General features: G+C 39.6%; 1 protein-coding gene across 1 annotated transcript in view; it reads left to right on the forward strand.

Annotated features, from left to right (window-relative positions):
* ARMC10 (armadillo repeat containing 10) overlaps window positions 1-26,846 on the forward strand; it is a 77,276-nt gene that overhangs the window by 20,294 nt on the left and 30,136 nt on the right. The window contains exons 2-4 of the mRNA XM_043873301.1: window positions 19,142-19,290; window positions 21,813-21,947; window positions 24,986-25,162. Of these exons, the coding sequence (XP_043729236.1) occupies window positions 19,142-19,290; window positions 21,813-21,947; window positions 24,986-25,162 (461 nt within the window). The remainder of the gene's footprint in view (window positions 1-19,141; window positions 19,291-21,812; window positions 21,948-24,985; window positions 25,163-26,846) is intronic.

Consider the following 26,846-nt stretch of genomic DNA (forward strand, 5'->3'; position numbering starts at 1 on the left):
GTTGTGTAGTTTTATGCCAGACAACTATGTGAATCAGCCATGTTGTAGGTATTGTTTCTTCGCACAGTAGTGTCTTGAGTCTTTGGACCCCATGGACTGTAGCACGCCAGGCTTCCTTGTCCCTCACTGTCTCCCAGAGGTTGCTCAAACTGATGTCCATTGAGTCGATGATGCCGTCCAACCACCTTATCCTCTGTTGCCCCCTTCTTGTCCGGCCCTCAAATCTTTCCTGAGGTCCTTTCCAATGCGTTGGCTCCTCACATCAGGTGACCAAAGTATTGGAGCTTCAGCTTCAGTCCTTCCAATGAATATTCAGGTCTGATTTTCTTTAGGATTGACTGGTTTGATCTCCTTGCTGTCCAAGGGGCTCTCAAGAGTCTTCTCCAGCACCACAATTCCAAAGCATTAGTTCTTCAGCCGTCACCTTTCTTTGGGCTTCCCTGGTGGCTCAGCTGGTAAAGAATCTGCCTGCAATGGGGGATACCTCGGTTTGATCCTTGGGTTGGGAAGATCCCCTGGAGAAGAGAAAGGCTTCCCACTCCAGTATTCTAGCCTGGAGAATTCCATGGACTGTGTAGTCCATGGGGTGGCAAAGAGTCAGACATGACTGAGTAACTTTCACTTTCAGCTTTCTTTATGGTCCAAATCTCATTCATACGTGACTACTGAAAAAACTATAGTTTTGACTATACGGACCTTTATTGGCAAAGTAATGTCTCTACTTTTTAATACACTGTCCAGATTTATCATAGCTTTTCTTTCAAGGAGCAAGCATCTTTTAATTGCATGGCTGCAGTCACCATCTTCAGCAATTTTGGAGAGCCCAAGAAAATAAAATCTGTCACTATTTCTACTTTTTCCCTCTCTATTTGCCATGAAGAGATGGGATTAAATGCCATGTTCTTAGATTTTTGAAAGTTTGAGTTTTAAGCCAGCTCTTTCATTCCACTCTTTCACCTTCATCAAAAGGCTCTTTAGTTCCTCTTTGCTTTCTGCCATTAGAGTGATATCATCTGCATATCTGATGTTGTTGTTATTTCTCCTGGCAATTTTGATTGCAGCTTGTGATTCATCCAGTCCAGCATTTCTCATGATGTACTCTGCATAGAAGTTAAATAAGCAGGGTGACAATATACAGCTTTGATGTACTCCTTTCCCAATTTTGAGCCAGTCTGTTGTTCCATGTCTGGTACTAACTGTTGCTTCTTGACCTGTATATAGGTTTCTCAGGAGGCCAGTAAGGTGGTCTGGTATTCCCATCTCTTGAAGAATTTTCCACAATTTGTGGTGATCCACACAAAGGTTTTAGTGTAGTCAATGAAGCAGAAGTAGATGTTTTTCTGGCATTCTTTTGCTTTTTCTATGATCCATTGGAGTTGACAGTTTGATCTCTGGTTCTTCTGCCTTTTCTAAATCCAGCTTGTACATGTAGGAGTTCTTGGTTCATGTACTGTTGAAGCCTAGCTTGGAGAATTTTGACTATTACCTTGGTAGCATGGAAATGAGTGCAGCTGTCTGGTAGTTTGAACATTCTTTGACATTGCCCTTCTTTGAGCTTGGAATGAAAACTGACCTTTTCCAATCCTGTGGCCACTGCTGAGTATTTTTAATTTGCTGACATATTGAATGCAGCACTTTAACAGCATCATCTTTCAGGATGTGAAACAGCTCAGCTGAAATTCCATCACCTCCACTAGCTTTGTTCATAGTAATGCTTCTTAAGACCCACTTGACTTCACACTCCAGGACGTCTGGCTCTAGGTTTGTGACCACATCATCGTGGCTATCTGGGTCATTAAGACCTTTTTTTGTACAGTTCTGTGTATTCTTGCCACTTCTTAGTCTCTTCTTCTGTTAGGTCCTTGTTGTTTCTGTCCTTTATGTGCACATCTTTGTGTGAAATGTTCCCTTGGTATCTCTAGTTTCCTTGAGGAGATCTCTAGTCTTTCTTATTCTATTGTTTTCCTCTCTTTCTTTGCACTATTCTCTTAAGAAGGCTTTTGTATCTCCTTGCTGTTCTCTGGAACTCTGTATTCAGTTGGATTTATCTTTCCCTTTCTCCTTTGACTTTCTCTTGTTTTCTCAGCTATTTGTAAGGTTTTCTCAGACAACCACTTTGCCTTCTAGCATTTGTTTTTCTTGGGAGTGGTTTGGTCACCATCTCCTGTACAGTGTTACTAACCTCTGTGCATAGTTCTTCAGACACTCTGTCTACCAGATCTAATCCCTTGCATCTATTCATCACCTCCACTGTATAATCATGAGGAATATGATATAGGTCATACTTGAATGGTCTAATGGTTTTCCCTACTTTCTTCAATTTAAGCTTGAATTTTACAATAAGGAGCTGATTATCTGAGCTTCTCCATATTTGGCTGCAAAGAATATAATCAGTCTGATTTCAGTATTGACCATCTGGTTATGTCCACGTGTAGAGTCATCTCTTGTGTTGTTGGAAGAGGGTGTTTGCTATGACCAGTGTGTTCTCTTGGCAAAGCTCTGTTAGCATTTGCCCTGCTTCATTTTGTACTCCCAAGGTCAAACTTGCCTGTTACCCCACGTATCTTTTGACTTCCTACTTTTGCATTCCAATCCCCTATGATGAAAGGACATCTTTTTTGTGTGTTAGTTCTAGAAAGTCTTGTAGGTCTTCGTAGAACCTTTTGACAACAGCTCCTTCAGCATTAGTGATTGGGGCATAGACTTGGGTACTGTGCTGTTGAATGGTTTGCCTTTGAAACAAACAGGGATCATTCTGTCTTTTTGAGATTGCACCCAAGTACTGAATTTTGAACTCTTTTGTTGACTATGAGGGCTACTCCATTTCTTCTAAGGAATTCTTGCCCACAGTAGTAGATATAATGGTCATATGAATTAAATTTGCCCATCCCTGTGCATTTTAAAATGTTCATTGATTCCTAACGTGTTGATGTTTACTCTTGCCACCTTCTGCTTGACAACATCCAATTTACCTTGATTTATAGACCTAATATTCCAGGTTCCTATGCAATATTATTCTTTACAGCTCAGACTTTACATTCACCATCAGACACATCCACAACTGAGCGTTGTTTCTGCTTTGGCCCAGCCTCTTCATTCTTTCTGGAGCTATTTCTGCTTTCTTTCCCAGTAGCATATTGGACACTTACAGACCTGTGGGGCTTATCTTCCACTGTTGTATCTTTTTGACTTTTCATATTGTTCATGGGATTCTTGAGGCAAGAATACTGAAGTGGTTTTCCATTCCCTTCTCCAGTGAACCACATTTCGTGAGAACTCTCCACTATGACCCGTCTGTCTTGGGTGGCCCTGCATGGCATGGCTCATAGCTTCATTGAGTTACACAAGCCTGTGATCAGTGTGATCATTTTGGTTAGCTTTCTGTGATTGTGGTTTTTATTCTGAAGACTGTGTTTGATTATAGTTCTTGCTTCTTCTGTCTGCCCTCTGATGGATAAGGATAAGAGGCTTGTGCAAGCTTCCTGAGGGAGGGACCAGCCGTGGGGAGAACTGGCTCTTGCTGTCTTGGGTAAGGCCATGCTCAGTAAATCTTTACTTCAATTTCCTGCTGGTGGATGTGGCTGTGCTTCCTCCCAGTTAGTTGTTTGTCCTGAGGTGACCCAGTCCTGGAGTCTACAGTCTCTACAGTAGGGCTAACTAGCAACCTTCCAAAAGGACTTACGCCAACACGCACCTCCCTGGACTGCTGCTGCCAGCGCCGCTATCCCTGAGGGAGGCTGCTTCCAACCCAGGCCACTTCTGAGCCTCGCCTCTGCAGGAGACCCTCAAACACTCACAGGCAGGCAGGTCTGACACAGTCTCTTGTGAGGTCCCCACTTCTTTTTCTGGTGTGCACAAGATTTTGTTTGTGCCCTCCAAGAGTCTCTCTTTCCCCCAGTCCTGTGGAAGTTCTATAATCAAATCCTGCTGTCTTTCAAAGTCAGTTTCCCTGGGGATTCCCTTTGCTGGCTCCCAGTTAGCAAGTCTGACGTGAGACCTAGAACCTTCGCAGCAGTGTGAGAACTTCTTTGATATTATTCTGCAGTTTGGGGGTCGCTTACCTGCAGGTATGGGATTTGATTTTGACGTGATTACATCTTGTTGCAGCTTCACCTTTGTCCTTGGACATGGGATTTTTTTTTTTTTTGGTGAGTTCCAGTATCCTGTCAGTGGTTGTTCAACAGCTTGTTGCTATTTTGGTGTTCTCACAGGAGAAGATGGGCACACGTCCTTTTACTCCGCCATCTTTTATCTGGTGATGATGACCATGTCATTGTGGTCATAAAAAAAATTCTTAGTACTGTTTCAGTCTTCTTAAATGTATTAAGACTTGTTTTGTAGCCTGACATGTAAACTGTCCTGGAGAATGTTCCACATGTGATTGAGAAGAGTTTGTATTCTGCTGCTTTTGAATGGAATGTTCTATAAATATTAAGTTCATTTGGTATAATGTGTCCAATGTTTCCTCATTGATTTTCTATCTTGATGACCTATCCATTGATGAAAGTAGGGTTTTGATTCTGCTACTGTTATTGTATTGCCACCTATTTTTCACTTCAGGTTTGTTAATTTATGTGCTCCTATGTTGGGTATATAAACATTTACATATGTTATATGCTCTCGTTGGTTCAAACCCTTTATCATTATATGATGACCTTCTTTATGTCTTATTATAGTATTTGTCTTAAAATCTGTTTTGTCTGATAAGTATGTCTGCCCCTGCTATTTTATTATTTCTATTCGCATGGAATATGTTTTTTCATACCTTCACTTCAGTCTTGTGTTTGAATCTTTAAAACTGAAGTGAATCTCTTGTATACAACTATAGTTTCTGTAATATTGTGATTTATAATAAGAAATGTGTATTTGGTCTTTGGGCTTCCCAGGTGGCTCTGTGGTAAAGAATCTGCCTGCCAAGCAGAAGATACAGGTTCAATCTCTCAATCAGAAAGATTCCCTGGAGAAGAAAGTGGCAACCCACTCCAGTATTCTTGCCTGGGAAATCCCACGGAGAGAGCTGGTGGACTCCAGTCCATGGGATTGCAAAGGAGTCAGACACAACTTAGCGACTAAACGACAACAGCAAATATTTGGTCTTTATATCCATCTCTGGCACAGAGTTCCTAAGACCCTTGGAATTTCCTAAGTGATGTGATTGGAAAAGGTGATTTTTTAATGTTGATGAGGTGACTTTTGGAAAGCATTGAAGGTTGGGGGCTGATTGCTGGTGGAGCCAGCTTTGTGATTAGAGGGTTGGAACATTCAGTCCCACTTTTCCCACTTTCCCCTGACCTCTGGGCTGGTGAGAGGGGCTGGAGGTTGAATCTGTCACCAGTATCCAACAATTTAATCAATTGTGCTAATGTAAAGAGGTTTCTATAGAAACCCAAGAGGAGGTAATTCCTTTGTTCCTTTCTTCTGCTCTTGTTATTTTCCTTTGTGATTGGATAATTTCCTGTAGTGGTTATGGGGCTTCCCTGATAGCTCAATTGGTAAAGAATCCACCTGCCATGCAGGAGACCCCGATTTGATTCCTGGGTCAGGAAGATCTGCTGAAGAAGGGAAAAGCTACCCACTCCAGTATTCTTGGGCTTCCCTTGTGACAGCTGGTAAAGAATCCACCTGCAATGCAGGAAACCTGGATTCAATCTCTGAGTTGGGAAGATCCCCTGGAGAAGGGAAAGGCTATCCACTCCAGTGTTCTGGCCTGGAGAATTCCATGGACTGTATAGTCCATGAGTTTGCAAAGAGTCAAACACGACTGAGCAGCTTTCACGTGTAGTGGTTGTAACAGTCTATTTTAGTTGATAACAGCTTTCAGTTTGAAGGTATGCATTCCAAAGCTCTGCATTGTTACTCTCCCCACCTGCAACACACACTTTGTGTTTTTGATGCCACAGTTTGCATCTTTTTATTTTGTGTATCCCTTAACAAAGGCTTCCCCAGTGGCTCAGAAGGTAAAGAATATGTCTGCAATACATAGACCCGGGTTTGAAATTCCTGGGTTGGGAAGATCCCCTGGAGAAGGGAATGGCTATCCACTCTAGTATTCTTGCCTGGAGAATCCCATGGACAGAAGAGCCTGGCAGGCTACCACAAAGAGTTGGACAGGACTTAGTGACTAAGCACACACGAAAGGCCAGTGTAGTGGTGCTGAATTCCTTCAGTTTTTGCTTGTCTGGAAAATCCTTTATCTCTTCTTCAGTTATGAAGGACAGCTTTGCTGGATACAGTATTCTTAGTTGACAGTTCTTTAAGCATTTTGAATGCATGATGCTCCTCCCTTCTGGCCTGCAAGGTTTCTGCTGAAAAGTCTCCTGATATTCTAATGGGGGTTTTCCTTAGATGTAACAAGTTGTTTTTCTCTTACTGCTTTTAAAATTCTCCCCTTGTCTCTTAATTTTTGTGTTTTAATTATAATGTGTCTTGTGGTTCTGTCGTGTTCCTCCTATTTATAACTCTCTGCTATATGGATCTGGTTTTCTTCCTTCCCTAGGAAGGTTAGGGAAGTTTTCTTCCATTATTTTCTTCCTTCCCTAGGTTAGGGAAATTTTCATCCATTATTTCTTCAAATAAATATTCTGCCTCTTTGTCCCCTTTGGGATCCCTGTAAGGTAAATGTTGAACCACTTGATGTTATCTTCACTTTTTCTTTTTTCATTTTTCTGTTCAGATTGGATGAGTTTCACTGCATTTAGAGTTCCATGATCCTTTTTTTTTACTTCATCTAGTGTGCTGTTGAACTCCTCTAGCTTCTTTTTCAGTTTGTTTATTGTATGCTTCAGCTCTATGGCTTCTTTAAAACTTTATTTTAAATTGGAGGATAATTGTTTTTCAATGTGTTGGTTTCTGCCATACAACATTGTAAATCAGCCATAAGTAAACTCTTACTTCTGTTTAGTCCTTTTTTATATTTCCTTTCCCTCTGTTGAAGTTCTTGTTGTGTTCATTCATTCTACCAAGTTTGGTATGCGTGTTTATGACCCTTACTTTGAATTCTCTATCAGGTAAATTACTTACCTGCATTTTGTTAAGGTTTTTTTTTTTTTTTTTTGATGTTTTATTTTGTTCTTTCCCTTGGAACATATTCCTCTGTTTCTTCATTTGACTTGATTCTCTGTTGGTTTCTATGTATTAGGTTGAAACAACCACCTTTCCCACTTAGAAGGTCTTGTGCAGGAGATGAACCTTACTGTTCAACCTTGCCCCAGCTCTTAGCTGTTTCTCAAAACTTGTGGTTGTCCAAACAGCCTGTTTTATTTTTATTAGCTCCTAGATTTTGATGATGTGCCAAGAGCTGTCAGTGTCCCAAGAGGAGATTCTCAGTAAACCCCTAAGTGAAGATTGATTGGAAGTCAGACTCTAAGGTAGCAACTTTTAAAGTATGCAAATATACCTCTTTTGGGGGAAGTCTGGGAGATGGGTGTTTCTGTCTGTACCTTCTTTACTAAGCTGTGGAATGGCAGCCAGCTAAGTACCATTTCCTTGTTTGCTACTGTCTTATTGAATCTGTGAACATAAGCCCCACTGACCACCCCCCGAGCCAGGTGATCAAGGGGTGTCCCTTGGGTGGCAGCCCCAAACCAGAGGCATACACAGACTCCTTTCTGGGAAATACCAGTGACCTGCAGCAAGGCAGGGAGAGAATGCAAAGATGGCACCTGCCTGTTCTCCCTGTCTCTAGAGAGCCTTGCTCTTGGTTTCTTTCATTGAAAATGTTGGCTTCAGTCTTTTGCCTCTACTGTGTCCTTGGGGGTTAGCCATGATGATTCTGTAGAAACCCTTTAGGTTACTCTCTCTGAATTCAGTATAGCCTTGTGAGTCTTGTGAATGCAAGCCCTGTTAACTTTCAAAGCTAGATGTTTTGGGGGACCCATCTCTCACGTGGAAGTCTTAAAAGTTGGGACACGAGATGGGGACCCTAAACCCCTTGCTCCTCAGGGAGAAGCTGGGAGTTGTCAGTTCCTTCCCAGTTGTGTGTCACTGAACCAGGGGTGGGGTTGATGGTGACAGTGTCTCAGCCTTTCCTACCTGTTTCCCAGTGAGTTGTTTTCTGATTTGCCCACTATATAGGAATCACTCAGTTTCAAGATTTTGTTCACAGGAAATTGTTTCATATGTAGCTGTAGATTTGGTATGTCCACATAGGAGGTGAGTTCAAGATCTTCCTGTGTGACTATCTTGAACAAGAACCAAGTGGTCTTTTGTTTGTCTTAAACATTAAGAAAAATTTAATTCCTGTTCTGTTAACACTGTTTGAGAGCTTGAAAGAGATGGAAATAGTCCCAGTTCATTCAACAACTTGATCCTCAACCTGACAAGAATAGCATGAAAAGACTGTAAATCTGTCTCAATTGTGAATAAAGATTACAAATACTAAATAAAATACTAACAAATTAAACCTATTACACGATTAAGGTAATAATATTCCAAGACCAAATTGACATAAAGGATCCAAATTGGAAAACAGATTGATGTAACTTTTTGCATAAATAGATTAAAAGCAAAAGCACATAATGACCTCATAATTAGAAAGCCATTTGATACAACCTTGTAAATCAGCTATACTTCAAATTTTTTTTTTTAAGTTGCATTAGAAAGATATTTGAAGGGGAATCCCCTGGTTGTCCAGTGGGGTTAGAGCTCTGTACTCTCAACACCTAGGGCCTGGATTCAACCCCTGGTCAGGGAACTAAGATCCCACAAGCTGTGTGGTATAGCCAAGAAGAAATAGAGAGAGAGACATTTGAATATCATTATTTCTAGTAAAAACAGCAAGTTAGGAATAAATAGAAGGAAATATTCTTAAGTTGTTGAGGAACATCCATCAAAAACCGAAAGCAAACATTCTTTTCCATGGTGAAACACTACTAGCATCCTTATTAAATTCAAGAACAAGCAAAGTATGGGATTTTACTGGTGGTCCAGTGGTTAAGGCTCCACACTTCCACTGCAAGGGGCACAGGTTTGATCCCTGGTCAGGGAACTTTAAGATCCCACATGCTACATGGCATGGCCAAAAATAAACAAAAAGAACAGGAGAAGGGTACCTGATGTCACAACTGTTATATAGCATTGTCCTGGAGTCTTTGGTAGCTTGATAAGAAAGGAAAAACTGGATGAATATTAGAAAGGAGGCAAAAGTATAATTAATAAATCACATAATGATTTACTTGGAAAAACTTAAGAGAATAAACTGAATAACTTTAGAAACAAGAAGAGTTGAATAAAGTAATTTGAATGCAAGATAAATATACCCTATAGCTTTTTGTATATAAGCAGTAACTAATTCAAAATATAATTGAAAAGATTTTATGATAGCTATAAAATCTTTAAAAGTTAGAAACACATCTAGCAAGAAGCCTATACAAAGATAATTTTTATAAAGGACATAGACGCCATAAAGAGAAAAGCATATTATGTTCCTGATTGGAATGATTCTGAATGGTGACAATTATCTTGAAATTTATCTTACTATAATGTTATTATTTGGTAGTCACTTTTCTTTGAGAATTGTAATGTCTCCTCAGTTTACTTGAAGAGATGATGAACTACTGAACCTAAAATTCTTTCATCATCTTACTAGTATAAAGCTAAGTGGAGAACTGGGACATACATACCTCACTGCCTCACCTATATAATAGCAATCCAAAAACTAATCAGTTGAATTGCTGGATATTTGATCATCACCATCCTCTAAACTTTTTAGACTTTTAAGGCTTTTATTTCTTTACTGAAAAAGTAAAACGTGATTTTTAGTAAAAATTCAAGCAGACACCCACCAGTGGTCTGACACCAATTTTGGGAACCCCAAGATCCTACATCTACTCATAAGTGAGCCAGCGGTAGCTTTGGGCCTGAACCCCGCCCACCAGTTGCCAGATACTTTGGACTTCTTAGCCAGCCACCCCAGAAATCAACTCCACCCACCAGAAGACCAGCGTTAGATCTGGGAATCCCAGCCCTGTGGTCACTCATCCCAGAACCAAGCTCTTCCCACCAGTGAGCCAGCACTAGGCCTGGGACTCCCAGAGTTTTGCAGCCGGCTGTCTTTTGGCCCTGGCAACCAACTGGATGAAGGGTCTGCCACACCTACCAGACCACCACAGTAGTCAACCTTCCACAACAGAAGAACCCATGCCCCCCCATGTAGGGAGCCCCCCTAGGGATTATAACTCTGGTGACCAGAAGGAGTATGCTGTTGGAACCCATAGGGTGTCTCCTGCATAAGACTGTTTCTCCAAGGTCAAGAAACGTAACCAGCATACAAGATAAATAGAAATAAAGACAGTAAATCAGGCAGAAATATGACAAAGGAACATATTTATCCAAAGAAGAAACAAGATAAAACCCCAGAAGGACTAAATGAAGTGGAGATAGGCAGTCTGCCCAATAAAGTGTCTGAGATAATGATAAAGATGATTGAAGAACTCCAGAGAAGAATGGATAAGTACAGTGAGAAGTTTAGCAAATTAGAAGATGTAAAGAAGACCCAAACAGAGCTGAAGAAGATGATAACTGATTTAAAAAATATACTACAAAAAAATCAACAATAGAAGAATAGATTAGTGAGCTGGAAGACAGTATAGTGGCAATTATTGAAGCTGAACAGGGGGAAAAAAAAATTTTGAGAGACCTCTGGGACAACATTAAGCACACTAATATTCACATTATGGCAGCAGTCCCCAAACTTTTTGGCACCAGGGACCAGTTTCATAGAAGACGATTTTTCCATGAATAGTGGGCAGTTGGTGGTTTTGGGATAATTCAGGCACATTTCATTTATTGTGCACTTTATTTCTATTATTACATCAGCTTCACCTCAGATCATCAGGCATTAGATCCTGAAGGTTGGGCACTCCTCAATCATGGTGTCCTAGAAGGAGAAAAAGAGAAAGGGGCAAAGAATATATTTGAAGACATAATAGTTGAAATCCCTCCTAACCTGGGAAAGGAAACAGACGTCCAAGTCCAGGAAGCAGAGAGACTTCTAAACAGGATCACCCAAAGGAGATCAGTCCTGGGTGTTCATTAGGTGTTCATTAGAAGGACTGATGTTGAAGCTGAAACTCCAATACTTTTAGCCACCTGATGTGAAGAGCTGACTGATTTGAAAAGACCCTGATGCTGGGAAAGATTGAGGGCGGGAGGAGAAGGGGACGACAGAGGATGAGATGGTTGGATAGCATCACCGACTCAATGGACATGAGTTTGGGTAGACTCCGGGAGTTGGTGATGGACAGGGAGGCCTGGCCTGCTGCAGTCCCTGGGGTAGCAAAGAGTTGGATACAACTGAGCAACTGAACTGAACTGAAAGAGGATCACACCAAGACACACTGTAATTAAAATAGCAAAAAGTAAGATAAAGAGATTATTAAAAGCTCCAAGGGAAAAGCAACAAGTTCCATGCAAGCAAATTCCAGTATGTCTATCAGCTAACTTTTCAGCACAAACTCTGCAGACCAGAGGGAGGTGGGACAATATATTTAAAGTCGTGAAAAGGAAAAACCTACTTGGCAAGGCTGTTGCTCAGATTTGATGGAAAGAATGAAAATTTTAGAAACAAGCAAAAGCTGAGTTCAGCACCAACAAATCAGCTTTATAAGATGTTTTTTAATTTATTTTTTTTTATGTTGGAGTATAGTTGATTTACAATATGTGTTAGTTGCAGGTGTATAGCAGAGTGATTCAGTTATACCTATATCCCTTCTTTTCCAGATTCTTTTCCTATCTAGGTTATTACAAAGTGTTGAGTTCCTTATGCAACACAGTGGATTGTTGTTGAGCATCTATTTTATGTATAGTAGTGCATATATGTTAATTCCAGTCTCCCAGTTTATCCCTCCTCCCCACCTTTCTGCTTTGGTAACCATAAGTTTGTTTTTCATTTTTGTTTTTTAATTTTCCTGGCTCTGCCAAGAACACAGTCTAGAGTCTGTGTTCTTGTGGTCAGCAGTTTTCATCTGCTTTCTGTAAAAACAACGGGAATGTGTGTCAGGCCTTTATCTGTATCTTTCAAGGAACTGGGAGTTTGGTGATTCTGTTAGGTGGCAGGATTATAGTCTAAATTGTTACCATTTCCTTAGCCCAACAGCTGGTCTTTGTTTCCTCTTCTTCCCATTTCCCGTGGGCCGGTCATTAACTGTTGAGTAAGCATATTACTTCAAAAGACAAGGACACGGGCTTGTACACGGTTTCAGAATGATCATCTCTAGGTCCGTCCAAAGAAATATTAGTGCAAATGGCGTTATTTCATTCTTTCTTATAGCTAAGTAATATTCCATTGTATTTATGTACCACAACTTTTTCTATTCCTTTGTGGGTGGGCATTTTGGTTACTCCCATGTCTTGGCTATTGTAAATAGTGCTGCAGTGAATAATGGGGTACATATGCCTTTTTGAGTTACTTTCTCCAGATATATACTCAGGAGTGGGCTTGCTAGATCATCTGGTAGCACTACTTTTAGTTTTTTAAGGAACCTCCATTCTGTTCTCCACAGTGGTTGTACCAATTTACATCCCCACCAACAGTGTACGGGACGAGGCCCTTTTCTCCACACCCTCTGCAGCATTTTTGTTTGTAGATTTTCTGATGATGGCCATTCTGACAAGGGTGAGGTGATACTTCCATGTAGTTTTGATTTGTATTTCTCTAATAATTAGTGATGTTGAGTATCTTTTCATGTGCCTTTTGGCCATCTTTATGTCTTTGGAGAAATGTCTATTTAGATCCTCCACCCATTTTTTTTGGTTAGGTTTTTTCTTTTTTTTAATACTGATCTGCATGAGCTGTTTGTGTATTTTGGAGACTAACCCCTGGTCAGTTGCTTTGTTTTCAAGGATTTTCTCCTATTCTGTGGGTTGTCGTCTTCTTTTCTTGATGGTTTTATTTTTGTTTTTACTTTCATTACTCTAGGAGGTGATTGAAAAACAATATTGCTGCAATAGGTATCAGAGAGAATTCTGCCTAGATTTTCCTCTTAGGGGTTTTATAGTATCTAAACTTAGATTTAGATTTTGAGTTTATTTTTGTGCATGGTGTTAGGGAGTATTCTAATTTCACCCTTTAACATGTTGCTGTCCAGTTTGCCCAGCACCCCATGTTAAAGAGACTGTGTTTTCTCTGTTGTGTATTGTTGCCCCCTTTTGTAGTTGACCATTGGTGCATGCGGCTTCCCTGATGGCTCAGACAGTAAAGAATCCACCTGCAATGTGGGAGACCTGGGTCGGGAAGATCCCCTGGAGGAGGGCATGGCATCCCACTCCAGTATTCTTGCCCGGAGAATCCCCATGGACTGAGGAGTCTGCTGGGCTACAGTCCATGGAGTTGCAAAGAGTCAGACACGACTGAGCAACTAAGCAAAGCACAGCACATCGGTGAATGGGTTTATCTCTGGAGTTTTATCCTGTTCCATTGATCTATATTTCTGCTTTTGTGCCAGTAACATTGTTTTGATGACTCTAGCATTGTAGTATAGTCTGAAGTCAAGAAACTTGATGCCTCCAGCTCCATTTTTCTTTCTCAGGATTGGTTTGACTATTTGGGTCTTCTGTGTTTCCATACAAATTGTAAAAAAAAAAGATTTGTTCTAATTCTGTGAAAAATGCCATTGATAGTTTGATAGGTATTGAATTTAATTGGTAGATTGCTTTGCTTAGTATAGTCATTTTAATGATACTGATTCATCCAACCCAAGAACATGGTTTATCTTTCCATCTGTTTGTGTCATCTTCAGTATCTTCCATCAGTCTTATACTTTTCAAAGTACAGGTCTTTTATCTCCTTAGGTAGGTTTGTTTCTTGGTATTTTATTCTTTGTGATGTGAAGGCAAATGGGATTTTTTCCTTAATTTGTTGTTCTGATCTTTCTTTGCTAGTGTGTAGAAATGTGACAGATTTCTGTTTTTTTAATTTTGTATCCTGCAACTTAACCAAATTCACTGATGAGCTTTAGTAGTTTTCTGGTAACGTTTTTAGGAATTTCAAAATATAGTGTCATGTCATCGTCAAACAGTGAATTTTACTTCTTCTTTTCCTCTTTGGATTCCTTTTATTTCTTTTTTTTTTCTCTGATTGCCCATGGGTATGCCTTTAAAAATTATGCTGAATCATAGTGGTGAGAGTGGATATCTTTGTCTGGTTCCTTACCTTAAAGAAAATGCTTTTGGTTTTCACCATTGAGAATGATCTTTACTGTGAATTTGTCATATGTGGCCTTTATTATGTTGGGCTTCCTAGGTGGCACAGTGGTAAAGAATCCACCTGCCAATGCAGGAGACAGAAGAGACACAGGTTCAATCCCTAGGTCGGGAAGATCCCCTGGAGTAGGAAATGGCAACCCACTCCAGTATTCTTGCCTGGAAAATTCCACGGACAGAGGAGCTGGGTGGGCTGTAGTCCATGGGGTTGCAAAGAGTCAGATGTAAGTGAGCCCATCCTAAATATATATGGGTGGGGGAGTTTCCCTCTCTGCCCCCTTTCTAGAGAGTTTTTTTCTTTTTTTAATAATCACAAACAGGTATTGAATTTTGTCAAAAGCTTTTTCTTCATCTATTGAGATGGTCATAATGTTTTTTATTAGTTTGTTGAAGTGGTATATCACATTGATTGATTTGTGTATGTTGAGGAATCCTTGCATCCCTGGGATAAAGCCCACTTGGTAGAATTTGCTTATGAAGCCATCTGGTTCTGGACTTTTGTTTCTTGGGAGCTTTTTAATCACAGTTGCAATTTCGGTACTTGTGATTGGTCTATTCATATTTTCTGTTTTTTCCTGGTTCAGTCTGGGGACATGGTACCTTTCCAAGAGGTTGTCCATTTTATTGGCATATAGTTACTAGTAGTAGTCTCTTATGATCCTTTGTTTTTCTGTGATGTCAGTTGTAACTTCTTTTTCATTTATAATTTTATTGATTTGAGCCCATATCCCACGTAATTGGGCAGTAGGCACATGAAAAGATACTCAACATTGCTAATTATTAGAGAGATGCCAATTAAAACCACAATGATATATCATCTCACACCTGTCAGAATCGCTGTCTTCAAAAAGGTCACAAATAACAGATGCTGGTGAGGATGTGAGAAAGGGGAATCATTATATACTGTTAGTGAAAGTGTAAATTGGTGCAGCCACTGTCAAAAACAGTATGGAATTTCCTCATAAAACTAAAAGTGAGACTACCATATGATCCAGCAATTCCACTCTTGGATACGTATTAAGAGACATAAAAATGCTTTAAGGTTGGCACTGTTACTCAGTCACTAAGTCACGTCTGGCTCTTTGCAACCACATGGACTGCAGCACTCTGTTCCCTATTGTTCACCATCTCACAGCGTTTGCTCAGATTCATGTCCATTGAGTCGGTGTTGCTGTTTAACCATCTCATCCTCTGCCACCCTCTTCTCCTTTTGCTTTCAATCTTTCCCAACATCAGGGTCTTTTCTAATGAGTTGACTCTTTGTATCAGATGGCCAAAGTATTGGAGCTTCAGCATCAATCCTTCCAATGAATATTCAGGGTTGATTTCCTTTAGGATTAACTGGTTTGATCTTCTTGCAGGCCAAGAGATTCTTAAGAGTCTTCTGCAGCACCACAATTTAAAAGCATCATTTCTTTGGCACTCAGCTTTCTTTATGGTCCAATACTCATATCTGTACATGACTATTGGAAAAACCATAACTTTGACTAGACAGACCTTTGTAAGCAAAGTGATGTCTTTGTTTTTTAATATGCTATCTAAGTTTGTTATAACTTTCCTTCCAAGAAGCAAGCATCTTTTAATTTCATGGCTGCAGTCACCATCTGTGGTGATTTTGGAGCCCAAGAAAATAAAATCTGTCACTGCTTCTACTTTTTCCTTTTCTATTTGCCATGAAGTGATGGGACCGGATGCCATGATCTTAGTTTTTTTAATGTTGAGTTTTAAGCCAGCTTTTTCACTCTCCTCTTTCACCCTCATCAAGAGACTCTTTAGTTCCTCTTTGCTTTCTGCCATTAGTGTGGTATCATCTGTGTATCTGAGATTGTTGATATTTCTCCGGACAATCTTAATTCCAGTTTGTGATTCATCCAGCCTGGCATTTCACATGATGTACTCTGCATAGAAGTTAAATAAACAGGGTGACAGTATACAGCCTTTCTGTACTCCTTTCTCATTTTGGAACCAGCCCATTGTTCCATATAAGGTTCTAACTGTTGCTTCTTGACCTGAATACAGGTTTCTCAGGAGACAGGTGGTCTGGTATTCCCATCCCTTTAAGAATTTTTCACAGTTGTGATCCTACACAGCCAAAGGCTTTATCATAGTCAATGAAGCAAAAGTTAGATTTTTTTTTTTTGAATTCTCATGTTTTCTGTCTGATCCAGTGAATATTTGCAATTTGATCTCTCGTTTTTCTGCCTTTTCTAAACCCAGCTTTAGAAATGGATACATCTGGAAGTTCTCAGTTCATGTACTGCTGAAGCCTGGCTTGAAGGATTTTGAGCATAAGCTTACTAGCATATGAAATAAACGTAGTTGTCTGGTAGTTTTAACATTCTTTGACACTGCCCTTCTTTGGAATTGGAATGAAAACTAACATTTTCCAGTCCTATGGCCACTGCTGAGTTTTCCAAATTCGCTGGCATGTTGAGTGCAGCATTTTAACAGCATCATCTTTTAGGATTTGAAATAGCTCCGCTGGAATTTCATCGCCTCCACTAGCTTGGTTTGCAATAATGCTTCCTAAGTTCCACTTCACTTCACACTACAGGATGTCTGGCTCTAGGTGAGTGACCACACCATCATGGTTATCCAGGTCATTGAGAGCTTTTTTGTACAGTTCTTCTGTGTATTCTTGACACCTCTTCTTAATCTCTTCTGCTTCTGTTAGGTCCTTACTGTTTCTGTTCTTTATCGTGCCTATCCTTGTATGAAATGTTCCCTTGATAACTCCAATTTTTTTTTGATGAGCTCTCTAGTCTTTCCTATTCTATTGTCTTCCTGCTCTTTGCCCTGTTAACTCCCTTGGAATAGATGAAGAAACTGAGGCTTCGAGAGGTTATGTCTCTCAGCTGGTAAACAGCTTAGCTGGAATTTGAACTAGACTTAACCTTGGCTTACTTGTAACTACCACATTACACCTCCTTCTTTCAAGAGAAAATTCTATGCTTTAACCCTTTTCTCTATAAAATTTCATTTGGCTATTCATTAATAATTTATATATCTATAAAACTTTTTAATTAATAATTTATATATCTAAAACTTTTTAATGGTGTGTGGGAAAATGTGTGAGGAAGTTATAGACTTTGAAATGGTTTGGAGGTATGAATGAGTTAAATGTATCCTTTTTATGCCATGTGTGTATGTATAAAATTACACAACTTCGGGGCTGCATAGGGACTTCTGGGATCACTGTGGTGTTTGACCAGCCTTATTTTACATGTGAGAAAACCGACCCGAAAGAGGTTAGGTGGTTGCCTGCAGCTTTGTGCTTTGATTTCTCTGGTCTCTGCTACTCACTCCTGTGTGATGTTAGCCAAACCCTTAGATGATCCTGATCTCAGTTTTCTTGTGGGTAAAAACACTTTTGGATGAGCCCACAAAAGTCTTTCTATATGACAATCTGTGTTTTTATCATGCTTTCACTTACCTTTTCAAATATTGTTTGGGTGAAATACTTGTATTAGCTGTAAATGAGGTGGGTAGTGGGTTCAGGAGTAAAAAGCATGATCCAGAGGTTCTGATTATAAGACATGGGAGTGAGAATCTGCTCCCTCTTTAGCTTTTAGATTTTCCTAATAGTTGATTTCTTATTTGGCTGCTTCAGGACATCAGATCACCTATTGGTTCTCATAATCTAAGCTTGTCCATTTACCTCATATTTGTCTGTGATTCCTCTTTAAGCAATATATTCTATTTTAATATAATACTATGTGTTTATTGTAAAAAAAAAAAAAAAGAAAAGAAAAAGAAAAAACAAGAAAGTACTCATGAGCCTGGGGTAGAAGATAAGTCATATGTAATCCCAGGATCCAAAGATGATAAGTTGAATAATTTGAGACACATTTTACTTTTTAGGATTTGATGAATTATTGTGGATGGTGTGAGAGAAGTATAAAGCAGAGACGCCCTTGGTTTGGGAAACCAGGTAGATAGTGGTCTCATTCAGTGAGAGAGAGATTTTGAAGCCTAGTAGACTTGTATGGGAAGGTGATGTCTTCAGGATAGAGTACAGTTAGTTTGAGGTATCTTTAAGGTACCTAAATTGAAGTGCCAGTTAGTAAATTGATTTCTATAAATTAAGCTCCAGAAATAGAGTTTTAACTTCGGGATTAGGATTGAGGAGTCATCAGCATATAGATGAACACAGCTATGATATCATATAGCAGCACCTATTGTAAATTGCAACACCCCGCCCCCAGCCACACTCCATGGAGGGCCATGTATTGTGGACTGTTGTGCTGTCTGACCTGTATACATAGCTTAACTTGGAAAGAATCATGTTCTATGTTTATAACACAATGACTGCATTATACAAATGGTTTCTGTTTTCCTGTGGAGATTTCTATAAAGGACTTTTTAAAAGGTCCAAGCTTTAAACTTCAGAACTTCTGAGCAGATCCAGCATTTGACTGCTTGCTCTTTTCCTTAGAATGACAGCTTCTGTCATCACCCCCAGTTGGACTGTTCTTCTGGCATCACAGTCGTCATGCCTTGCTTATAGAAACTGAACAAAAGTACCTCACTAGCAGCATGATTGGGTCCCTCACATAGCTTTTCCTCTGGCCTGTGATCGGAGCAGTTCTCCCAAATGCAAATTCTGTTTCTTAATGAAGCTATGCCTGTGGGAAGTGTTCCACTGGATGGGTGTACGTGATTTTTAGAAAGAGGAAACAGAAAATGCTGTTGGCATGCAGTGCCTTAGTAAAAGAAAAGTACCAAGACCATCGCCTAATTTCTTAATACCTATAAGGCTCAGTATTCCCTCTGTAAATTGAGAATCATAATAGTATCTTCTAAGAGATCACTTGACAATTAAATGAGTTAAGGTATATAAAGTGCTCAAAACTGTGGTTGGCATCAGAGTATGATTCAGGATTGTCCCTTTAAGTCTTATATTGATCTTAAATGAACTTTAAATAACTTTATTCTTATGTAGAAGACTTAACCAGTGGATCATATGATGACACCCTAAATGCTGAACAAGTTCAGAAACTCCTTTACCTGCTTGAATCAACTGAGGATCCTGTCATTATCGAACGAGCTTTGGTCACTCTGGGTAACAATGCAGCCTTTTCAGCCAACCAAGTGAGTACCCTAGTCTCCGTAAACATGCTCCTCCCATTCTCACACACCGGCAGTAATTGTGACTCTGATAAGTTACTTTACCTCCCAGAACCTCAGTTTTTTCATCTATATATACTGTGGTTATGGATATCTACAAAATAATGTTTGTTTACTTCTAAAAAGCATAGCCTAATAGTAATATGATTAGTAATCAGATTGTATGTATCTATGAAGTTGGTTACCAGCATCACGTTTGTAATAAGTGTATCTAATCAACACTTAGTATTATTGCATGGCCTTTTTAATTATTCACAACTCAGCAGTGCTGCAGTAGAGCAACAGAAGCGTCTGACATTTAAGTACGTGCTTGACATTGTACAAAGGGCTGACAAGGATGGTTCTGAAGCAGGTTCTCGCTGGACCACACTCTGACAGCCATGGACCAGTGTAAATGTAAATGGCTTCTGCTTCCCCCCAGCCTCCCATGGAGAAAGAGTAAAACAGTTTTTGTCATTATTTTCAGCTAATGCCCTTTGTTAACCTTGTCATGAATGCAAAATTTTGAATTTATACTTCATTTCAGTCCATCTTTTATCCATCATGTCAAGGTTAGCTCTAGAGATTTATAGGGAGATATAAGGAATATGTGTGTATTATGTACCTTTCCATTATAAGTGACAGACCCCAACTTAGGTTATTTTAAAATGAAAAGGAAAACTACTGAGCTCAGTTAACTTGGACGTCCAAGGATAGCTTTGGTTTGAGACAGAAGGGTGAATAGAGATCAAGGTTACAGAAAGCATTATCAGACCTCTCTCTCTCTTTCACTGTCTTTTGACTGCTTGCCCCTGCTTCTTTTTGTGTAACGATTTTTGTCTCTCTGGCCACAAAGAGGTTTTCTTCACAGGGATGGAAAGAAAGCCACTGGCCTCTCAAGCTTTCATCTTTGACCCTCATGCTCTAAAAGGTGGAGTTACTCTACTAGTATCAAGTGCCAACACTTTGGCCCAATTGTTGGGCTGGCCTGGGCCATGATTAGCAGGTCCTGGCTCACACGCAGACCAAAACAACAGGGAGGGTGTGAACACAGTTGACCAGCAGTCTCACCAGGAACTGTATGGGGTGGAGGAGGTACTGTGTCCGTCCCAGTAGAAAGAGGGCTGCCAGGCAGACAAAAATAACAGATGGTGACTAGCTTATTAGCATGCCTGTATTGAGGGTATTTCTGATGCCATAGTTTTATATTCCTTTGAAACAAACTGTAGTCAGAGTGGGTGAGAAGCCACTGTGAACAAGTAGTTTCTTGGGTAGCAGGAGTTGGTGGCCCTTGTCATCAGTTATGGTGCCTTCATCTGCTTTTATAGTACAGTTTTTTGCTTTTTGTTTGTTTTTTTAAGACCGTCTCCTAGTAACCACAAGTCCTTAGGAAGAACCTGAAATTGCAGAGGGAAAGCTTCTTTATCTCTTTTCTTGATAGAACAGCATGTTTTGACCTGACAGGAGTCATTTTCAGCTTATTTTTCTTGTAGGAAATGAAGCGTTATGCCTCTTTGAATGTTGGGATGAAGGCACATAATATTTAGTGTTGCAGTTGGTTGTGAGAAACCCCCAGATTATTTTTTCTTTGAAAATTTGGACATCATTTCCAAACTGTGTGGAACTTTAATTCTTCAGGATGTTAATAAGTGTTCCTCCCCTCCCACAATTGAAAAATGATCTTTTTGGATAAAGTTTATAGAAGTACTATATTCAATACTCCCCTCTTGGAGATTCCAATCACATGACCATAGGATTGCATCACAGTAAAGAGACATGTTTACTCTTGTTATAACCAGAGTTTCTCAAAGTTACTTATCTATGAAACCTACTTTTTTAAATGAGACTTTTGGTTGCACTTGGTCTTTGTTGCTGCATGCGGGTTTTCTCTGCTATGAACACAGGCTTTTCATTGCAGTGGCTTCTCTTGTTGTGAAGTGCAGGCTCTAGGCGCACGGACATCAGTAGTTGTAGCATGCGGGCATAGTTGCTCCATGGCATGTGGAATCTTCCCGGACCAGGGATTGAATCTGTGATCCCCCTCATTGGCAGGTGGACTCGTCACTGTACCAAATCTCCTTTTTAAAAATGGAACATCTGTTTACATCTTGAGGAATTAGTGTTCCAAAGTATTCATTTCAGCAAAACACTAGTTTTGATCTAAATCTTAATGCATTTGCAAATTGCCCTGTAAGAGAGAGATAACTTATTTCAAAGTAAAATTATTTTGTTTGTAAATTACTTTGAGATCACTGCAGTAGCTCTACAAATCTTCATTGTATATCTCTGCTATAGTTTAAATATTACATATATTAATAATTTATTTTCAGTTTCTTTAGCTGTAAAATTATGTGTAATAAACTTTTAAAAAAATAAGAATTAGAGGTTGAATATGGGAACATTATTTCCGAAGAGTCATTAATTTATATTTATATTTGTAGATCCAAAGAATGTAGTAAAGGAGAGGTTGCATATTTGAAGTCATGGTTCTGTTTTTTTCCTCCTAGATCGTTATTCGTGAATTGGGTGGTATTCCAATCGTTGGAAGCAAAATCAACAGTCCAAATCAGAGTATTAAAGAGAAAGCTTTAAATGCAATGAATAACCTGAGTGTGAATGTTGAAAATCAAATCAAGATAAAGGTAAGTTACCTGAAATTACAAAAGGTAAGATTTTCTAATAAATGGGAGAGGAAAAAAAGGTAAGTAATGAAATTTTAGTAGACCATACTTTATAGCTTTTAGCCAAGAATTTATTATTATAAAGCCAGATTTATTATTTCTGGTTTTATTCAGATAGAATCAACATAAACATTGTATAAGTTTAAGGTATAAAACATGATTTGGTACATGTATATATTGCAAAATGATTACCCCTACCGCATAGCCTTGGGCTTGCAGGTGGTACTAATGATAAACAACCTGCTTGCCAGTGCTGGTAGACGTAACAAACGCGGGTTCAGTCCCTAGGTTGGAAAGATCCCCTGGAAGATGGCACGGCAACCCTCTTCAGTATTCTTTCCTGGAGGAGCCCATTAACAGAGGAAGCTGGTGGTCTAGGCCCATAGGGTGACAAAGAGTTCGACATGACTGAAGCGACTTAGCATGCATGCACTATACAGCCGTAGCTATCACCTCTGTCACCTCATAATTACCTGTGCATGTGCACCTGTGGTGAGAACATTTGAGACCTCCTTTCTTGGCATACAAGTATACAATGTAGTACTGTGACGTATAGTTATCTTGCTATACATTAGACCCCAGGACGTATTGATTTTATAACTTTTAAGTTTATATACTTTGATCAGAATCTCCCCTTTTCCTTCACCTGAACATGCTACTCTCTGTTCTATGAGTTTGATTTTTTCATATTCCACATATAAGATTTTTGTCTTCTCTGACTTATTTCACTTAGCATAATGCCCTCAGTCCATCCATTTTTCACAAATAGCAGAATTTCCTTCCTTTTTTATAGTGAATACTATTCCATTGTATATACAGGTTACATTGCCTTTATCCATTTGTCCATAAATTGACATTTAGGCTATTTCTGTGTCTTGGCTATTGTGACCAATGTTGCAATGAACATGAGGGTACAGATACTGCTTTGAGATAGTGATTTTGTTTCCTTTGGATCTATACCCAAAACTGGGATGCTGGACCATGTGACAGTTCTGTTTTTAATTTTTTGAAGAATGCCCATACTGGTTTCCACAGTGGCTGCACTAACCACCAGCAGTACACAGGGTTCCTTTTTATCTTCTTTCAATACTTGTTACTTCTTGACTTTTTGATAATAACCATTCTAATAAGTGTGAGGTGATATTTCACTGTGGTTTTGATTTGCATTTCCCTGATGATTAGTGATGTTGACCATCTTTTCATAAACCTATTGACTATTTGTATTTCTTTGGGAAAATGTCTATTCAGGTCTCCTGCTCATTTTTTTATGCAGAATAAGAGGAGGAAGGCACCTGAACCAGCCAATAAGAAATACAGTGGACTTTTGAATTTGATGTTCAGTTTAATCAAAGTGTGAAAAAGGAACCAGGCCAAAGTCAGATAATATCAGCAGAAAGATACAATAAGTTAGGAATTAACGTTAATTCAGCTTTTATTGAGCTCGTGCTTTATATTGTAGAGTTTAGAAATGAACATGATTAACTCTTGTAAGAAAGCTAGAAAGAGGGATAAGGCAAGTCCAAAAAGAATTGTAATTCAAGGCAGAACATGATTAAATACTTTAAGGAAAAATGCAAGTAAAATATTGTTGAATACGCAGAAAGGAGAGTTTTCATTCAGAAGCTTCTGTAAAAGGTAGAGCCTGAGGTGGCTCATAAAACTGTCCAAGGTTTCTACAGCTGGAGTTGAGGAATGAGGGAATCCCAAGAGAAAGGAACAAGGTGAGGTAGGCAAACTCCAGGAATAACTGAGATGGCCTGTTTGGTAATCTTGTTGCTAGAACTGAAGTGAAGATAAGATTCAGAGGCAATAAGGATGTAAATGCTCAGCACATTTTAGGAAATGCTTGGAAAGATAGGAGCATCCTATGAAAATATATGATTTATAATAAGCTAAGGAAATTCCATTTTTTAAAGGATGGGTGCATAATGAAATTGTGACCCAGGACAGATTGATTTGTAAATATAATTTGGATTTTGAAGCCAGATTAAAAATTTAATCTGTTTTACTTACACAATTTGCTTTACTGCCATCATTTTCGTTTCTGTGGTAATATGAATACATTTGGAAATTTTTTAAAGTTAGTTCTGGCTTATGGGACAGTTGGTAATTCCTTAGCATTTTATATTAGGGAATTTTTCTTACCAGTTAGAACTCTTGATGAAGTTCAAACTTAGGTGAATACCAATTACTTGTGAGACATAATTTTTTCAAGCTGGAAGGCTCGTGGCCAGGCATAGAAAATAGAGTTTCAGAAAATTTTCTGTCTCCCTTGGTTTAGTCTAGATCTATCATGTGTGACATGGGCATACGACTAGCATTGCATTACTTTTAGCCAGTGGTGGTTTACAGTATTGTAAAGGAGTAGTTCATCTACATATACGTCATAAATAACAACCTTGGACCAAATAGAGTTTGCCTCTGCTTACTCGTAAAAGAAAGAGCTCTGAAGAAAAGCTCTATTTAGTGTCCCCCTCCAGTTCTTTACTTCTAACATGATGTGCCCCTAGATCCTACAGTTCAGGTACGGACTATGGTACAAAATGTCCCCGCAGATCTTCCTCCTTACCCTGACATGCCCAGACACAGAAAGGTAGACAGAATTGGGAGGCCCCCAACAAGTGAGAGGCCCCCCCACTGGTGTTGAGAGCCTGGTCTCTGGGTCTGGCCATTGCTCTACTGTCTTATTACATTGGGTGGAGAATCCAAGCTTCTTGAAGGGTTTACAGTCCTTGTCTATAAAATGACCATAATACCACTGTCCCATTAGTTGTCTTAGGACTGAAGTGAGTATATGTGTAAAATGCTCAGTGCCTGCTATTAATTAGGGAACTTAAGAAAAAAAAAAGTTATCCAAGTTTGAGATCTTGATAGAGATGCCATCTTTCTTAAAGAGTCAGCTTCATCCTAAACAATCACCTGATTCCACTGTGCAAGAGTTACGGTTTAATAGGAAAGTATTGGAGATTGTAAGAAGATCCCCTTTTCCCCATCTTCAGGTATACATCAGTCAAGTCTGTGAGGATGTCATCTCTGGCCCCCTGAACTCTGCTGTGCAGCTGGCTGGACTGAGGTTGTTAACAAACATGACAGTGACCAATGACCACCAGGACATGCTTAGCAGTTACATTACAGACCTGTTCCACGTGTTGGTCACAGGAAATGGAAGCACCAAGGTATGAAGGAAATGGTGAATATTTGCAGTACAAACAGCTATTGCATCCATGTTATTAAGATTGAAATTCATTTTACAAGTCACCTGTCTTAAGTTGATGTTCCTCAAAAAGAGAGAAAGTTTAAAATTTATTATTAAAAACCATTCACGGGCCCAAGAAAGTATATTATTTTTATATCCTAACACTGAATTTCAAAATTAACTTAGGAAAATGGTCTGTTGTTTCTCTTATCAAAAGAATGATATTCATTTGGTTTTATGAAAATCAGTTTCCTCTTTACAGAAGGAGCTAGTGTTGACTGCAGCAGATGCAGGACTATTGTGATAAAAGGAGAGTTGGAGTGATGGTGCTGGCAATCCCAACCTCCTGATTATCCCTCCCCCTTACCATTCCCCTTTGGTCGCCATAAGTTTGTTTTCTAAGTCTGTGGGTGTGTTTCTGTTTGGAAAATAGTGTATTTGTATAAATGTTAGTTTCCATCTCTCCGTGATGTACACGGTTTGTGTTTCTCTATCTGATGTACTTCTGTTAGTATGATCATCTCCAGGTCCATCCCTATTGCTGCAGTTGACATTCAATCTTTTCTTATGGCTGAGTAATAGTCCATTGTGTATATCTACCACATCTTTTTTATCCACCCGTCAGCGGACATTTTGGTTGTTTGCACATCCTAACTGTTGTAAATACAGCTGCAGTGAAGGTTAGGGTACATTTCTCTTTTCAAGTTATGGTTTTCTCTGGGCATAGGCCCATGAGTGGGGTTGTGTGATCATTTGCTAGCTTTTTTTTTTCAGTTACTTAAGGAACCTCCATACTGTTCTCCATAGTGGCTGTTACCAATTTAAATTCCAGTAACAGCCTGAGAGGGTTCCCTTTGCTCCATGTCCTACCCGCCGTGTATTCACTGCAGACTTGTTCATAATGGTCATTCTGGCTGGTGCAAGGTAACACCTACTTGTAGTTTAGATTTGCATTTCAATACTAATAAGTGGTATGGAGCATCTTTTCATGTGCTTTTTTCCTTAAAACAGTGTGTAAAATTTACCTCTTTGCATTGGCTACTTGAAAGTCTACCCTTTTATGAATTCTCCTTCAATTACCACACCATTTGTTCAGGGCAGATATCATTTATAGCCCTAAAGGCCTTGGGAATATAATGTGCCTATAAGCATCAGTTTTCAAGCTATAGATATGGGAAATGACCACAACATGTCAGAAGTTCTTCATGCTCAACTCCATTTACTGGGGCAGCAAAGCCTTCCTGACAAACATCTTCCACAGTTGTAAACAAGAGAGGCATGTGCCAGGAAAACAACCAAGCCCTTGTGTCTCTTTAATTCTCTCTGTTACCCTTCATCACCCAGATAAAGCCCAACCTCTACAAGAGCTCTGTGGAGGGCACTGTCTTCCGTTAAATGGGAGGATCCTAAGTAGGAATGCTGGGGTTGGAAACCAGACCACCAGGAGTCTAGGAGAACAGATGTGTTCTAAAAGCCCTACCAGCCCAGAGGGTTCACCGTGCTTTGGGTGCAGTATGTTTGGTTTGGCTGTGGGAGGTCTGACCTAGCTCTGGGCACTGTGGTTCCACCCAGAGGGAACCAGGCACCGCAGGTCCAAGGGGAGCTCATTTGCTGGCACCTCCTTCCCAGCTGCAGCAGCCCCTTAACAGTCCACATTCGGGGAC

The sequence above is a fragment of the Cervus elaphus genome, chromosome 18 (genome assembly GCF_910594005.1).
Source record: "Cervus elaphus chromosome 18, mCerEla1.1, whole genome shotgun sequence".
NCBI classification, from domain to species: domain Eukaryota; kingdom Metazoa; phylum Chordata; class Mammalia; order Artiodactyla; family Cervidae; genus Cervus; species Cervus elaphus.